The 17,647-nt window shown below is 42.0% G+C and overlaps 1 protein-coding gene across 2 annotated transcripts in view; it reads left to right on the top strand.

Moving 5' to 3' along the window:
- ptch1 (patched 1) overlaps positions 1-14,716 on the top strand; it is a 95,620-nt gene extending 80,904 nt beyond the window's left edge. For both annotated transcript variants that reach the window (XM_086314677.1, XM_086314676.1), the window contains exons 17-24: positions 2,373-2,556; positions 4,260-4,540; positions 6,954-7,091; positions 7,272-7,414; positions 10,686-10,785; positions 10,897-11,250; positions 11,381-11,909; positions 12,023-14,716. In XM_086314677.1, coding sequence (XP_086170803.1) covers positions 2,373-2,556; positions 4,260-4,540; positions 6,954-7,091; positions 7,272-7,414; positions 10,686-10,785; positions 10,897-11,250; positions 11,381-11,908 — 1,728 coding nt within the window. In that variant the 3' untranslated portion in view covers position 11,909; positions 12,023-14,716. The remainder of the gene's footprint in view (positions 1-2,372; positions 2,557-4,259; positions 4,541-6,953; positions 7,092-7,271; positions 7,415-10,685; positions 10,786-10,896; positions 11,251-11,380; positions 11,910-12,022) is intronic.
- The last annotated feature ends 2,931 nt before the right edge of the window (positions 14,717-17,647 follow it).

Here is a 17,647-nt window from a genome sequence, read left to right as displayed (position 1 = left end):
CTTTCTCTTCCTTTTCTCCACTGCTCTGTCCTCTTTCATTGAGGGAGCTAGAAACAAGTGGTTTCTTTTAGACAGCTCTGTGTGTGCATTTGTATGTTTTGAATGTGTGCTTCTCCTTTTTCTTTGTGTGTGTACTTGTTGAGCAGTAGCTTCCTTTTTGTTCCTTAAAATGAGGACCAGATCTTCAACATCCCTGGTAAATTGCATAGCTAGATGTTTTATTTTGATATGCCACTCTTTGGATCTGTGCAGAGGTGTTCTGCTTTTGATTTGTCCCTACTCTGTGCTGGTGACCATTTGTTCCCTATATGTGTGGCTTAAAGCTATTTGCATCGCAATTAAAAAATCTGTGGCGTGCGAGATAAGTCCTAAGAAAGGCCATGCTAACATTATCAAGAGCTCTTTTCTTCGTAGGGCAGGTCCATCTGTGGCGCCAGGCATTCTGGGTACCCACAGGGGTCAGGAGAACCAAGTGTGAGGAACATTTGTACAGATGTTGTGTTATTTTTATAGCTCTACTCCATTTGCTGGGTGGCATTTCCTTCAGTGTTAACAACCAGGTTAACTGCACACAGACGCGCTCAGGGACTCCAGCCAATTTTTTTATTGTTACGCTAACTCAAGCAATTTTTCTCTCCCAACCCCCCACCACAAAAAAACTACTCCTTTCTTGTACCTAACCCCACGAGTCTAGCTTTAACCCCCAGAACGCTCCCTGCCTCTGTGAAAGAGGGATTTATGGTTCCTAGAAGGGAGAATGGCAGAGTGGTGCGCAGTAATGGTTTTACCTCTCAGGAGGTAGCAATGCTAGACTACACTCCTGTTTCCACATGGGAGGGCAAAACTAACAGCCCTTAGTGAGACAGTCATTCGCGTCTACCTACTGACTTTTGCCGTCAAGGCAAATGACGCTGAATAAAAGAGTGCAATAAGGCAGAATCACAGACTCACACGCTCACAAAGATAAACAAAGTGCCTCAGAGAGTTTATCCTAAAGAAATCCAAGTGGAGTGACAACTCCACTTGGATTTCCTTTTGACAGTTTGATGTGATGTAATTACTTGTACCATTTTCGCCTGGATGCACAGACAAAAGGTACAATACAATGGTGCAATGATGTTTAGCCCAGGATGCTAAAATATAATATCATGCTTATGTTAACACAGTAACTAAATAGCTATGTCGCTGAGGCAAACGGGTAATTAGCTTTTCAGTATTGTGGTAATAAAATATGAGAAAATTACAATTTGAACCTGATAGCGCTGTATAAAACATAAACGTATTATTCAAATTCTACTGAGGGGAATGTCAATCTTTGTATTTTTATGTCCTGAGTCCGAATCGAATCCTTTCATGTTCTTCCTCTATCTGTGTGAGTTCTCTCCGGCTACTCCCACACTACCTGCTTCCTTCCCCCATGGATGGATGGATGGCTGATCCAGTAGCTCATAAAGTCACACAGATTCAGTATTTGAATGAATGAGCCTTGACTATGTTTCTGAGATATTTAGCCTGGACCAAAGTGGTGGACCACCTTACCAAAGTCAACAATGCATTCATTGCACTTATTCTCCTAACAAGACCAATTAGAAAGAAAAATACTTTTATGTTTTTGTTCACCTGAAAGTGCCCAACTCCAGAAACTCAAAACACAACCTGCACAGCTCTAAAATAACCAGAATGCCTGTTTAAAGCTTCCTTGCTCAGATTGCTTGGTTCTACAGGCAGCAGCAACAGCTACTTCTTGACAGGAGAGCGTTGCAAGGCTTCCTTTAGAAATTTATTCAGAGTGGTCAGGACGTTGGGTCTGAGGTTGGCCAGCCAATATCTACTATATGTAAAGGGAGAAGCTGATTCAACATTTTCCATGTTTTAATGTGGCATGATAATTCTGGGAAGCTGTGATCAGAAGTACGGGAATGTTCAGAAAGGCAACCAGTGTCTGACTTGTTGGTTTTTCTTTGGTTGGAAAGAGAGAGGGGCTAATATTTGACTCATATTTTGAAAGCTGCTCCGTTCTCTTGCGCTCATGCGTGTGTATAAATAAGCATTTCTGTGGTCAGCTCACCTGTAGAATGTTATGGTTAAACATCCCTTATTTCTACAATACCTTCATTTCCAGCGTGTACTTAACAGCCGCAAGCACTTCAATTTTTTTCTACTTTTTTTCCCCCCTCAATTACATTTTTTCCATTTTCTAATAATTCCATTTCAGTTCAAATTTTGACAGTTTGCTTGGGTGTAGTAGACAGACGAATGACATAATGCATTCGATGAATTATGTGTTTGAAAATTGTAATTTAAGAGGCTATACCAAAACCTATAAGTCTAATATTACAGTCATTAATTCATCTCGTTTGTGGGTTTTGTAGCTGACTCGCCAGAGGCTTGTGGATGCAGATGGGATCATCAATCCCGGAGCTTTTTACATCTACCTAACAGCTTGGGTCAGCAATGATCCTGTGGCCTATGCTGCCTCACAAGCTAACATTCGTCCACACCCTCCCGAGTGGCTCCACGACCATACCGACTCCATGCCCGAGACACGCCTCAGCAGTAAGTCTGCATGACCTATGTTCACATTATTTTACCGCTGAATACTGAGTAGTGCGACAGAATGGAAGAAATTTGAAATAATATTGCTTTTAGTTCCAACAAGTTCGGTAATCCAGCTCCACATTAATTTGAAATGTTACTGTAAGGTACGGCCAAACATACTGCATTTATTATCTGCTTACTGAAATTTTATGCCTAACTTTTGTGAGGTTTATGAGTCTCGGCTGCAACTTTTTCAGTTTCCATAAGGCAGCAGCTGCATGTAAGCAATGTTCACATCTTGTGGTTTGAGTTATTGGTCCTTTTTAGCTCTAAGTGAGGTATTAGACTTTACTGTACCACTGCAATATGTGTGCATTTGTGCATGACTGAGCTCACTCTGCTAACCCGAGGACCAAGACACAACTTGCTGTTATTCTTTTAATAGTGCCTGTGGTAAATGCTATAATCCTGACTACCATGGGGCTCTAGCATTACACACACATACACACATTATTAAAACTCAGCGACCCCAAAAACAGCACCCACCCTGTTCTCGTTTCCCTACCACACACACACACACACACATAAAAAATATACTTACATTGTTATTTGACTCTAGCCTGTGATTTGGTGTAAGAAGGTGTTACAGGACAAGGAAGGGGGATGATTGGATAATTAAAAGAGAGAGACAGGGTTTGGGTTGGAAGCACAATTGGATAACAAACAGGAAGTCCTTGACAGCGGGGGAACGTGACTGGATAAACTGCATGAAGTGTTTGGCTGTGCGGGAGACCCCCGGAGCAGATCTATGTTTGCCAAAAGCTGCAGGTGTTCTAATCGAAATTTTATAGTTGAGACTATAATGGGCCATACCATGTTAGCAAGCTCTTCCATCTAACCCTACACTTACTATGAAATGAATACATTCAAAGCAACATTAGACAATACTACAACATGTTCTATAAGATAAAAAATAGGCAGTAGACTGGTCTAGTAGTCTGGTCTTTAGTAGTGATACTGCAAAGCTACTTCTAAATGTGGCAACTTCTAAATCTTTTGTAAGCACCTACTATGCCTCCATAGCATCGTGACAGGCAGATATATACGTGATCACACATTTATATTGTGCCTTACGTGGTGGTGCTAAGATTAGGGTGTGGTAATGGCAGTGATTCTGACATTGTAATTAGCTTGAATCATCGTTAGCTCTGACAGTCTGCTGTGTCTGGAACTGATAGGCCCTCATTAGCCAGGCTGGGCCACAGGCTGGCCAGGACTGAGTCAATGGAGGTCTGTTTCACTCTCCTCCGCCACCCCCACAGAACACACACACATGCAGATACGCACACATGCACATACGTCTGCAAACGTAGCTTCTCTTGGAACAGAGCTGCATTAGGAACGGAAAGCCTTGGTATTCGTGGTTTGGATATAGAGCCTCAATTATTTCTGCAGACACACGAAATGATCAGAATATAATGAGAATTTATCAGAATAGACAAATGTGATCTGCAGAAGCCACTGTTGATTTATCCGATTGCTTCGTCAATGTCTACAGTCTTGAAACGTTATCAGCTGTGTGGTGTTTGCTTCCAAGGCCCCAAAGAGAATACTTCACCAGTTGCTTCATGGCATATGTCATATAATGAAAAATCTTAAGTCGGGGGGGTACAGCTTTGCTAACAATTAAACCAACCTTCTCTGATTTTCTCACCATCCAGTCCCGGCTGCTGAGCCCATCGAATACGCACAGTTCCCCTTCTACCTCAACGGGCTCCGGGAGACGCCGCAGTTTGTGGAAGCCATCGAGAGCGTACGGGCCATCTGCACCAACTACAGCCGACAAGGCTTGCCCTCCTACCCCAACGGCTACCCTTTCCTGTTCTGGGAACAGTATGTTAGTCTACGCCACTGGCTTCTGCTGTCCATCAGTGTGGTGCTCGCCTGCACCTTTCTCGTCTGTGCCCTTTTTCTGCTCAACCCTTGGACCGCTGGCATTATAGTAAGTGTTGGAGAAAACACACCACATGCACAGAGACAAATGCAGTAACTATAAATATGTGGTATGACAATGCCCAGGGAAACACACGTAGCTCCATAGATTGCAGCAGATGTTCTGAGAGATAACTTTAGAGAAAGATACAAATGTGTCTGCTACTTACATAGAGAGAGAGAGAGATCTTAGCTTTCAATTATTTAAAAGTCAATTTCTTCCCTCTCTACATGTCATTTCCTGGTTTTTGCGTGTGGTCCAGAATGCATGTCAGGAGGAGAGAGTCGGAAAAGAGAAGGGGCTGGTGTGTGTTATCGTAGCCCCAGTCACCAGTGTTTATCTTGTGCTGTTTTGTTAGGATCAGTCTGTTTAGTCTAGTCCAATACTCCCAGACACAAATTCTGAAATAAATGGGAAGAGGACAAAAAGTTGCCCCAGCAACTGGCTCCCACTCTAAACCTATAAAATGTTTGATTTTATTTCCGTCTCTAACATTCATCCACTCTTGCTCCTCTCAGACAAGACGTTTCCAAGGATATTGGCAAACGTGTTCGCATACACAAGCCAGTTCTCAAAAACACTTTGAGCACTCTAGTGCATGTACATACTTGCACACACATACAGTATGAATGTTTAAACTCGCAGGTGATAATTCACACGGAAACACGTACAAAGAGTACTCTGGTTTTTCTCTCTAGTGGGTTGTATTTTACAACCGGCAGTGGCCAGGCCACCCGAACCTTGAAACAAGGGAGGAGGGGACTTCATGTTCATCCTCTTCAGGCCTTACTAGTAAGATCAAAACATCAGTTATAAGAGAGTTCTATCAAAGCCCAAAGCACAGGCAGCCATACAACATCAAACTCTCAAAGCCTTCAAGCCCTGAAATCCACCATGACCATGTAGACAGAGGCTTTGTGTAAATATCATGTCTTGTGTTTAGATTTATACAGTTAGTTTTTAATCCACTTGATTTTGACTCCTCTTAACACTTAAAATCTGAATGGGTCTCAGTACATTTAGAGCAGGGGTGCCCAATCCCAGTCCTCGAGATCTACTATCCTGCAGCTTTTAGATGCATCCCTACTCCAACACAGCTGAATCAAATGGTGTGATTACCTCTTTAGCATGCCATCAAGTTTGGCAAAGGCCTGATAACAAGCCATTCAGTTGATTCAGGTGTGTCAGAAGAAGGATGCGCCTAAAAGCTGCAGGACGGTAGCTCTCGAGGACTGGGATTGGGCACCCCTGATTTAGAGCAATCCTTTGTAATCTCAATCTGTGTTCCTGATCATAGCCTTTTCCTTTTTTGTTCTCTTTAGGTCACGAGCAGTTGTCCAAGCATTTCACTACATATCGTACTGTGTATGACTGTGTACGTGACAAATAAAATTTGAATTTGAATTTGATTTGATTTATGTTTTATGTTATTTATAGAAAAAACATTGCTTAAAAGAAACAAAAAGGCAGGTGTATACAAGGTTTTACCTCACACAGAGAATTTTAGTAATAGTAAATGTAATATAATGCAAGAAAATGTGTTAAATCTAGTAACATCTTTTCCTCAAACTATTTTATTTTAATATACAGTATCTGCACACTTGTAATTAGATCACCCAAAATGCCCTTCAGAATAAAGTGGCAGACACACCACACAGTACAAATACCCTTTGTGGATGTGCACATACTCTGTGCTGGGTCACCTATAGGTGCACGTACACATAGTTACCTCCTCTGCCCACCTTAACCCTCTTCAAAGGATTTGGGCCCCGTGTAACCTGACACCTGTCAGCTGATAATAGCAGCTCCTGTAATGCTTTGCTCCGGAGTCTCCACAAACACACACATTTCACCCACATGTATGGTTACTGCTCAACACATTTATAAGGCAGATATACTCACACATATCACCCTCATGTGTTATTTCTCTGCCTCATCTGTCTTGTATGCAGTCAAATTTAAGGTCAAATGGAAGTTCACACAGTTAAAGCAGGGAATAATGATTTGTTCTTTCTATAATAAAACAGCATAAAGTAGAATAACTCCATTTGTGGTAATTAAACGCACTGTGCTCACAGACAAGTTTTACCTGTTTCACCTAGCAAATGTGCATTATAATTCTGAATTAGCTGGCATTTTCTTATCCCTTTTAAAGGTATTGTTTGTATCTTTTAAAGTCAAACATCGAAGAGAAAAAGACGATGTGTCCTGAAAAACCTACAGAAACCATTTGAATGGATATTGGATAAAATAAAACGGTTGCAAACACTGAATCGTGCAGGCTTTTTGTAACAACTGGCACTTTCTATGTGTAAAAATGTTTTAGAACTTTGAGTTTATTAACTACACAAGTGTAACTAAAGGTTCATGTAAATTGAACAACTACCCACATTTCTCACAGAAACTCTTGCTTTCTCTTCAGGTGTTGGTGCTTTCTCTCATGACTGTGGAGCTGTTTGGCTTCATGGGGCTGATGGAAATTAAGCTGAGTGCCGTCCCTGTTGTCATTCTCATCGCCTCTGTGGGCATTGGAGTGGAATTCACTGTCCATGTGGCCCTGGTAAGTTTAAAAATGAATTAGTGAATTTACTTACTTTCTAATCCTACATGCTGCTTGCTGGAATGGTGAGGTCTATTGCTGGATGGATTCAGGTCTCTCTGATGGTTGTGGAGAAAGTTAACCTTTTGAGAACAAGACATAAATTGTTTTTTGTTTTTTTGTTTTTTCTATGTGTTGTAGGCATTCCTGACAGCCATAGGGGATCGTCACAAGCGGGCAGTGCTGGCACTGGAGCACATGTTTGCACCGGTGCTCGATGGCGCCTTTTCCACGTTTTTAGGCGTCCTGATGCTCGCAGGCTCTGAGTTTGACTTTATTGTCAGGTCAGTTACAAAATCAAACTCACAAGAAACTACTGCTTTAATTTGAACTTGAAACCATGCATATTTGCACATACAGAAGTTATCATATATATTTAAATAATGTTCTTAGACCATGCCTCAACCTGTATACCACACAGGAATCCACCTCAGACCCCGATCATGCATGACAGCTACTCACTTCTTCTTTTGCTTCTCCTCTTTAAATCTCATCCAATTTTCACTACCACTAGCAATTATTCATTATTATTTACTATTATTATTTATATTTTTCGTCTCTTTCTGGGGGATGATCTCCAGGAAACCTCACCAAAAATCTCTTTCCTTTTTTGTCTTTTCTTTTATCTACCTCTTCCTCCTCCTAATATCTGTCGTGCCTGACATTTTATGGGAAACCAGGGAAAGGGTTGAAAATTAAAGGTGAAAAATAGGTGGGGGGGAGTAGGCTGTAAGGGAGGTGACAGAGGGGAGCAAAGTGAAAGAGAGTGAGTGAGTGAGGGAGAGCAGGAAAGACCTCTGGCTTTTGTAATCTCCCTCAACTGGTTTAACTGCCCTCACTAGACATTTATAAGCAGGGAAAGGAGTAACAGAGTGGGGGGCAAGAGAGCAGTTGTACAAAGACAGGAGAAGTGGAAATTAAAACCGACACACTGCCGGAGCTCCGTGCAGGTGGCTGCTTTTGTGTTTGCACCTTCTTAAGCGTCAGACAGAGAGGTAGCAACCAGCTGCCGTTCAAGGGAGGAGTATGAATAATTCTGTATGTTCTCAACTCCTACAGTATTATGAGAAGTTTCCCCAGACTTTAGTGTGTAATTTAAACAACCTTATGTCTTTACATGGCCATATGTACACACATTCTTGGTTGCTGCCAGATGAGGTAGCTGTATGATTTGGCCTTCTTCTTTGAGAGCTAGAATCACTGAACTCCATGTGATCTGCAAGCGTTCATCTGTGCACAGTTCCCCCCTCGTATAGACACACCAACCTGCTCCCTGACCCTTTAATCATGGGGGTCAATGATGGTGCGCCTGCCAGTGAGAGAACACACAGATACACACTCAGAGAGACACATACAAACATACGCACACAAACTATAGAGGCCTATAGACCTTCTCTCCGCACCTCCAGTGGTGTGCTCTGGTTTCTGGCTCAGTCTCGGGCCTCCATTTAAAGGTTCTGCTGTTGTCTGAGCAAACAAAGCAGCGCCCCAAGACGGTGCAATAACAACAGGCCCAGCTCATATTTTTCTGCTTGCGCCGAAAGAAATGCTTCCCTGACTTTCCCCATCAGCCCTGTGAATGTTTTCACTCTAAACAGCCTGGCGGGGGCATGCAACCTGGTATGTGGGCTGGACGCGTGCACTCGTACATATGTGTGCACATGTTTCTTCAAAGGTGACGTGGCTTTTACTCCTGATGCTTTGTATGGAAATGCAAACCATAATTATGAAACTGTTATTTTAGCTCTAGGTAGCTATATTAAAAAAAAATCATCCTAGGACCGTAGTTGATCATTATCCAATTTAGGAAATGCAGTCCTTCTTTTGCTCCCTGCATAGACTATTTATCTCTATGCAACTAAATCCTGACTCGCTGTAATTAGTTAACAGAACTTTCAAGTTATTTCAAGTTAACTACAAAAATATGCTGCTCTTGTCTATAGATTGTGCCTCGCTGCCTCATCATTGCAGTATCAGAATTTCTACAAGTCACTTCATCCATCTTTTGGGTCGCTTTGCATTGGTTTTTGGGTTGTTGCTTTTTACTCGATCTTAGCATGTCTGTTACTTTCCAAGTAAACCAAATGGAAAGGGTGAGACTGTTTCACTGTAATTCGGTTTTCTAGAACTGTGCATGAAAGGCCACCCCTGCTGTGTAGACAGGGACCCTTGCTCCGTACTTGTGGATAGTCTTTTCCACAGTGTCCCTTCATTCTCTACACGCACACATCAATAAAACACAACTGAAGGATTAGTTATGAATGTGCACTTAATCTGAGGCCCAGCTGCATGGCACATCTACACCTTTGTTAGCTCCTATTTACACCCACCCGTGCACACACAAACAAAGAACATAGTCAAGAGTCAAGAAAAAGCCTTCATGGCGTGTCCCTGAATACCTGAGAGCTTCCAGCGGAAAACCAATGGGTGGCTGTGCGGGGTATGGGGTGGGCTTCCATAATGAAGGAAGCAGGGTTAGTGAGAGAGGGAGATTTAGAGTGGAGATTGGGGAGTCTTACCTGATACATTGGAGATTTAATTAGATGGAGTGGCTTGTGGAGTGGCCGGGAATTTCACAGGGGCTTAGCTGGAAGGAAGGGAGGGAAAAAAGCAAGGAAGAGAGAGAGAGAGAAAGGAGAGTGAGAGAGGCCAGGGAGGGGTGGCGCTGAGGGTCCCCTTCTCTTCTTCCTAGACTAAATTGTTTAAATTCTATACCCTTCACTTCATTTATTTGCTTCTCGCTTTTCTTTTTCTTTTCTTTTTTTTTTTTTTGGAGAGCTAGAGAGAGAGAGAGAGAGAGAGAGAGAGGCCCCTGTCCTCTTGTACCCCCCACCCCCCATGCCCCAATGTCACCCTCCCCACTTTTGCTCTCTTTTACCACTCCCCCTTCACATTCCTCACTGCTTTGTTTTCTCCTTGTTTGCTTATACACCACACACACCCAAGAGAGTACCCTCACCCCCCAATAACCCCCCACCCCCTGTCTTTTTTCCTTTCCCCCCGTGCCTTTGAATTAACCAGCTCTGGCTAATTATGTTTCCCCTTTCTTTTCTCTACATGGCTTCTTTAAGACTAACCCTCTTTGGCAGGACTTAGAAACGCACAAGGTACATTTATGTTTTGCTCCTCAAGACTGCAGTGCATGCCAGCCTGTCTGTGGGGGGTTTATATATATATGTGTGTGTGTGTGTGTGTGTGTGTGTGTGTGTGTGTGTGTGTGTGTGTGTTTGTTTTGGGAGTGGTGAGTGTCTTTGTGAAAGTATTATTTTGGGCATGTGTAATGGTTGATCTTGCACATGTCTCCCCACGTCTAAACCTCTGTGGTTTTGCGCAGGTATTTTCTTTGTTTCTTCAGCTTGCTTAATTTCACTTCTTGTGTGTCCTTGTTGGTATGAGTGACTTTGCTTAAATCTTTTATTTTTAATAAATGTTATTGTGTTGTGTGACGCAGAAGCCACAGGAAAGTGTTGTGTTTTACATGCATTATTTGCTCATTGTGTTTATAGCTGATATTAAAGTTAATTTCCCTTTGTGAACTCTTTCTTTGTAATGCAGGTACTTCTTTGCAGTGTTAGCCATCCTAACAGTTCTTGGGGTACTGAATGGATTAGTCCTGCTCCCAGTATTACTATCATACTTTGGACCTTATCCAGAGGTAAGATCTTACAAAATGCAAATGCAAGAAAATCTAAATCAACCAGGACTAGTGACTTTTTTTTAAATTCAAAAGCCAAACTATAGACAACTCTCTGTACTCAACACTCAGGTATCACCAGTTGATGGTCGCAGCCGGTTACCAACCCCATCTCCAGAGGCCCCTCCTCATGTGGTCCACTTCTCAGTCCGTCCTCACCACACCACTGCAGCCACCACCACCTCTGGTGCAGTTTCAGACTCATCAGACTCAGAGTACAGCTCAAACACCACAGCATCTGGTATCAGCCAGGAGCTGCAAAATTCTAACCTGCACTCACACAGAGGACAAGCTCGAGCAGACGAGCAGCAGTACCACCTCCAGATCAGCAGGGGAAGAGCCAGGACAGAGGAGATGAGGAGGGGAGCATCAGGACATCGGCGCTCAGCTAGACAGCCTGACCCTCCAGCTTATACTGTGTCCTCGGTAAGAGAAATATGTCATATTGTGTCTCCTGCATGACTCTTTTGATTGCATATTTTCTCTTGCTTGTCACATTATGAAATGGAAAGATAATTTTGTTGTTGTTGTTGTTCCATATTTTGTCTTCTCTCAGGGTTGTGATCCTGGGATGCAGAATGGAACTACTCCAAACAGCAGCAGGGACCCCAAGAGCCAGGTGCACTGGCAGGGCCCGCCCCCAGCCCTGCCGCGCATGGACGCTTTTGAAACTGCTACTGAGGCTGGGGGCCATTATGGCTCACATAGCCATAGAGAACACTCAGCAGGCCACAGAAGCCGCTCTTCCCACAACCCACAACCTAGTCATCACCTCCCGCACCAACACCTCAACCCTACTCCATATGGCCAACCCATCACCACGGTGACAGCATCGGCCTCAGTCACCGTCGCAGTTCACCCACCCCCTTTGTCCAGCCAGACCCCTGCTTCCACTTACCCAGGATACGCTGCAGCAGACAGTTACTGCCAGTCAGGGACAGAGGGGCCAGAGCCTGCCTTCCAGGACCCACATGTGCCTCTCTACACCCACACAGGTACCAGGGGAGTCAAAGTAGAGTCCATGGAGCTCCAAGATTTGGAGTTTGAGGCAGCTGAGAGCAACAATGGCAGACGGGCTAGCTGAGGTGAGATCTTATCAAGTTGAGGAGCTTGACGTGTAGCACAACTGTCCTTTTTTTTAAAATAAATGTCTGTTTCATCATAAACCACTGACAGTATAATCTCCTTTGGTTTTCAGGTCTGGAGAATAGAAGTACTATGGCCAAAGATGGACTCTTCGGTATTACTGAGCAGCTGACCCAGTCTGGCCCAACCCAGCCCAGCATAGCCCAAGTTGGCTCACCACCAATGCTAAGCAGCGAGAAACTTGCCAGTGTTCCCATAATGGTGCTCATTCTTACTGTAACCCAGTGGACTATTGTCTTAGATATTTCTATCTATATTTAAAAGATGTATACATATGTAAATATGAACATAAAGTAGGTATAATTTTAGGAGCTGTACAACTCCTCATGTTAACAAACTGGGGCTGCCATATTATTTGTGGTGTGTACATGCATGTGTGTTTATGTTGGTGTGTGCGTGCGTGTGTTTGTGTGCGTGCAAGAGATAGATAGATCTCTGATTACTGTCGACCTATCTGTGGATCTGTGCCATTAGAAAACTTCATTTTGGCAAAAATCATCTGTCAGCATTCACTGCTGCTGCTGAGAATATTTTTTAAGTGATATACATTTATAACTCTATGCAAATCTCTCTTTAAACAAAAGAAGAGATCTATCTGTGTGTGTGTGTGTGTGTGTGTGTGTGTGTGGGTGTGGGTGTGTGATAGGAGTGTGTAGGGCTGTATAATGTGAAACAGCATCATAATTTTCTGGCTTACACATCAGATACATCCTCAGAACTGACTAACATTTAAACTCATTTAAAACATGAAGGAAAGTGTTAGAATCATCAAACAAAGCTATGGTACATATATATATATACATATATGTATATGTATATGTATATATATATGTATATGTATATATGTATGTGTGTGTGTGTGTGTGTGTGTGTGTGTGTGTGTGTGTGTGTGTGTGCGTGTATTGTAAGAAGGTACGTTTGTAAAACTATTAATTTTATCACAAACCTGTGGTAGTTATGAAACATTTACTGTTTAACTTGACACGCTATGCGTGCTATTTAATATGAGCTGATATGAAGAATTTTAAAAGCTGTTTTTTAAATTTTGTTTAATTTTATCGCCTCGGCATTGGAACCTGTTTCTGCTCTCAGCTTTGTATCACTGTCTGTTAAGCTGGTTGTATTTTACTGTATGAGGTTATGTATTGTTTAACCCTAGCAGGCTCAAAACAGGTTCCGTCTTACATACTGACTTATGAGCAGTAAACCCACCTCAAAAACTCACTCTACCTTTACAGGGACATTCATGTTACTGATTCTGGAACAGGGTTAACACAGGGTGCTAACTCTGCACCCTAAGTGGTTGTGTCTAGTGGATAAGCTAAAAAATCAGACTGTATACTGTATGACCCGATTAACCAAGGCACTTGACTGCATTTAAACTTTATTCACAGGAAGTAAAGTAGCTCTTTCTGTCCATCCAGTAAGCTAAGCCCATGCAGCCTGCTAAGGGCTAAGCCCTATATGGCCTGACAAAGCGCTCCATGTGTGTTACAATGTGCATGTGTGTATAATCGTTCGTGTATGTGTGCGGGTCCATCATCTTACTGCCTATGCTCAATTTAGTGACAGTAAAGAGAGCTGGTTCCAGTTTAGCAACAGCTGTCGCCACTGTCTTCATCTCACAAAACATCCACAGCTAAATGCCACGACACTAATTGGACGTCTCCCCTCAAAATGCTGCATTACACAGCACAGAGCCTCAGGGGTCAGAGTTTACACCGCCAGCCCCTCACTCCACCACCAATGGCCATTTTATACCTGCATGTGTACCCATAGACTCCCCATTCCCCTTTGGCACCCCGTGAGTACCCTCCTCAAAACCTTTACACTCATATCCTGTTAAACACTTGTAGCTTTTCCCAGAAATCTTTGCAGTTTTTCTCGTCCTGTTACATCAGCTGCTTGCATGAAATAGGTGGTTGTTCTCTTTGTTTTGTTTTTTATGTTTTTTGTTCTGTTTTCTCCCAGTGTCACATTGGCAGTAGCGGAGAGAATCATAGCTGGCAACTATTTTATTCATTTTAAATGTTTTTTGTTTGTTTTTCAGTCAATTGCGATATTTATATTTTTGTAATATAAAAAATGTTTGTTGTTTTTTTTTCTTTCATTATTGTTGTGATGTGGATAACAAATGCAGGGATTTTTATGTCTATTGAAAAAACACTATTACAGTTTAATGTTTTTACATTAATGGATTTTGATCTGTATAAAGTGCTTACTAATGTTAAATAGGAAAAAAAGAGTATATAACAATATTACACTACAGGTCTCATCATAGCTCTTAGAGGATTTTAAAAGGAAAAAAAAAATTGGTTCTTCCAGACTGCCTTTCTGGTCTTGCTTGGCGTGGATGTATGCTGTTTTCAGTTACAAAGATAAATGTATGCCATATAATTTATTTATATGAAAATTTATTTTTGTAGTGTACATAGTAGTTGTCAAGGTATTTGACAGAAGTATATTTTTAAAGAGTTTATATGTAATGATATACCATAACAGAAAAAAAGCCTTAAGGTGCACACTTTCATTGCTAACTGTCTTGTTAGACAACATTGACACCTCCCCTTCAGTATTATGTTCCGATCAGCTGTTTCTATGGGTTTGTCGAAAGCTAGTCATGAAAGTAGAAATTGTACTAGCTCCCTAAATATTAATGTTCAAACACTGATAGATTTCTAACAAATAAAAATATAACTTATTTGTCTTTTTGTTCATAACTTTAATAAATGGAACTTAAAACGTTTGCTTTGGTCTGATTGGTTGATTCTTCTCCAGATAAACATGATCTTCTTCCACCCCTCTCTCCTCCCTCTGACACGTCCTGCAGTTTTAAACTCTGACATCTGGTCTGGAGGCCTGCAGCCCTTCCCCAGCAGCCCCAACCACCTCCACTCCGCTCCTCATTCTGCATGATTTTGATTGACAGCTTTATAGACTGCAAGGAAATTGGTTGTAGTTACAATACAGCTGGCCTGTTCGGAGTAATGAAAAAGGGCATGTGGCCTTAAGCTTGCTGCAGTGATGGTGAAAGAGTGCGAGCGCCTTGTCAACTGCATGGGTGGCAGCTATTTATTCTCATATTCGAAGGTTGTGAGAGAAAGTTTTAGCCACCCCGGAGGAAAGTGCTTCAATCAAAATACAAGTGTCCTTTCTGGTGTTCTTAACTACAAATACAAGAGCTATTTTCCTAAGCTGCAGTCTGAACCTGGACCTCAAGGAGGCTGAGGAACTCGCTGACCCTGGATCAGCAGTAAACGGTGGGCAGTAGGCATGTCATTATCTTTTAAAGCCAATAAAGGCACACAACTCTCCTGCATCCTGTCCAGCCAGTGCAAAGGGGCAGGCTGACAACTTACAAATGACAGGGTGCACTTGGAAAACTGGGTGGTAGCCTGTTGTGTATCGTGTTCTGAACTTTTCTAACTAGACTTGACTTTTTTACTTTGCTGCTTGATGAGAATTCAGAGCCGAGGTAATGTGGCACATGCAGATTGTGATGTGGCACTTAAAACAGTCAAATAGGTTTCAAGCTCTTATAGTCTCTCAAAAATCACAATTCAAACCATTAATGAAAAACAAGTTGCTGAAAGGTAAATCATCGTGGTTGTTTGTAGGTGACATGGTTCACTGAGTTCTAATGTTGTTAAAGTCGCTCGCACCAGCATTTCCCTCATCTGCTGGAGGACCCCAGGTCACCAAACCTGCACACCCACCTCCTCTGGCCCTGCCTTACCCTTTAGCCCCCCCTCACCTCTAAGCCCCTTCACAAACACATGTATGCGCACACACTAAGAGTTGCCCTCAGAGGTGGAATTGCACATATTCTGAAGAGTACTTCACCAAAGCTAATGAGCTCCAGGTTGTTAATGAATGACTGTTTCCTGTACCTGTCCTCTCAACAGAGAGAAAGGGAGGTTGTTTGGCCATGGCTCTCTGCCCAGGGTGGGCGACAATGGAACGGAAATGCCCCATACAATGATAGCTTTTACCTTTTTAAAGTTTTAAGCTGTTTTTTTGCCCCCTTTCCTTTCTCATCGCCACCCCACACTTGTGAGGAGAATTCCACAAAGAGGTTTATGGATTCTTCTGTTCCACTCCTTCTTTTCCAACCATCTGTCTCCCTCCTCCCTCTTTCCATCCCTCACTTGTTCCCTGAAAGGCTTGTCCATCATCACCTGCCAGCAGAGCTAAACCCTCTAAGTGTATGCTCTCCTTTACATGAATGATTGCTCTGTTGACATGACTGCATGGGACACACACACACAGAGCGAGATCCAGGGAAGCAGATTTGCACATTCTTTATTAAAAAGGGAGTTCAAGAATAAATCTGCAAGAAACATCACATAGTGTTGTGATTCAACTCCAGGTCCAGACGAATGGGAGTTTTACCTTTGAGGCCTCACAGACACCTTGAAAGGCATTTAACCGTCGACTTGTGTTTGCTTCTGTGTCCATGTGTCTAACAGCAATGATTAAGCACTGTTTGCCAAACTGACGTCAAGATCGCTGGAGGTTTGTGAATACCTGAGTCGAGAAAGAAAGGCATGCATCAGTTTCTACTGATCATTCATCAAATCAACATTAAACACTTTAAGATGGTGCCAGTTTGTTTCAAAAGGCATTTGAATGGCATTTTAAAAGGGGTTTTCAGTCATTCACTTAATTTTTTGTCATCAGTATTTTGATAATAAGATAATCCCCAGGCATAGGGTGCTAAATATGAGCTAGACGATCCTTAGCTTAGCTTAGCATTTAAGCTAGAAACAAGGAAGAATAGCTTCTTTTTTTCCATTTATCTGTAATTTATTAAAAGCATGCAAATATTTCTTTTATTTGCTTGCAATAAATTGTTTTTTAAGGGAAAATTATTTTTAAGGGAGATTTAGAAGCTCCACTGTCATTACAACACATACCTCTTCTGTGCGGATCTATTCTGTAGGAGCAACAAGGTGGGTGGTTTAGGGAAGGTTTTGCTAGAGTTCAGCTCCATTCTGGGACCTGTTTTACTTGGCTGACTGCTTTATCTCCTGCAGAGGAAGATAGCTGTTCTTTCTACAAGAGTAAGCCAGATGATTTTTTTAGGTCCAAGTCCCCAGTGCCCAGATTTACACAAGTGTTAAAGAGCAGTTCAGCAGGGCGGGCAGTTGGATAGTTTAAGAAACAGGTCCCTGTGAAATATCTGAGAAATATGCAATTCACAAATTTGAGAAAACAGTTTATCAGGATGCTAATTCTTAGTGGCTATCTGTGCTGGATTTCCTAATGTTGATAAAGTGAAAGCCCTTGATTCTTGAAAAAGTTGTTTTCAGAATTTAATCAATAGTAAAATCAAGTTTGACCTTTTAAGGATCCATTACCTGTTGTGGTTTATGGGTTTTGTCATTGTCATGGTTTTTGTTTTTTCTGTGTTTAATTAGAATCACAGAAAATGTTTTTGTTTGCCCCTTTTGTATTACGTTATATTTGCGCTAGTTCTGTAGAGTTTGGTACTTAAGTTTATTTTTCGAGCTTTTAGTCTTGGTTCTCTTTTAGTTCTAATTACTATTTATAATTTTAGAATTCTGTTAGTTATTTTTTCAGTTAACATTTCCTAATTTACTTTGGTAATCACACATCTTGGGTGTCTTGTAGTTTTACTTCTTCCTGTGACTGATTGTCCATGTTGCTAGCCTCC

The sequence above is a fragment of the Aulonocara sp. 'chitande type north' Nkhata Bay genome, linkage group LG12 (genome assembly GCF_057382095.1).
Source record: "Aulonocara sp. 'chitande type north' Nkhata Bay isolate Kocher_YH1m ecotype deep benthic linkage group LG12, A_spYH_male_GT1.1, whole genome shotgun sequence".
In the NCBI taxonomy this organism is placed as follows: Eukaryota; Metazoa; Chordata; class Actinopteri; order Cichliformes; family Cichlidae; genus Aulonocara; species Aulonocara sp. 'chitande type north' Nkhata Bay.
This window is presented reverse-complemented; position numbering and strand designations above follow the sequence as displayed.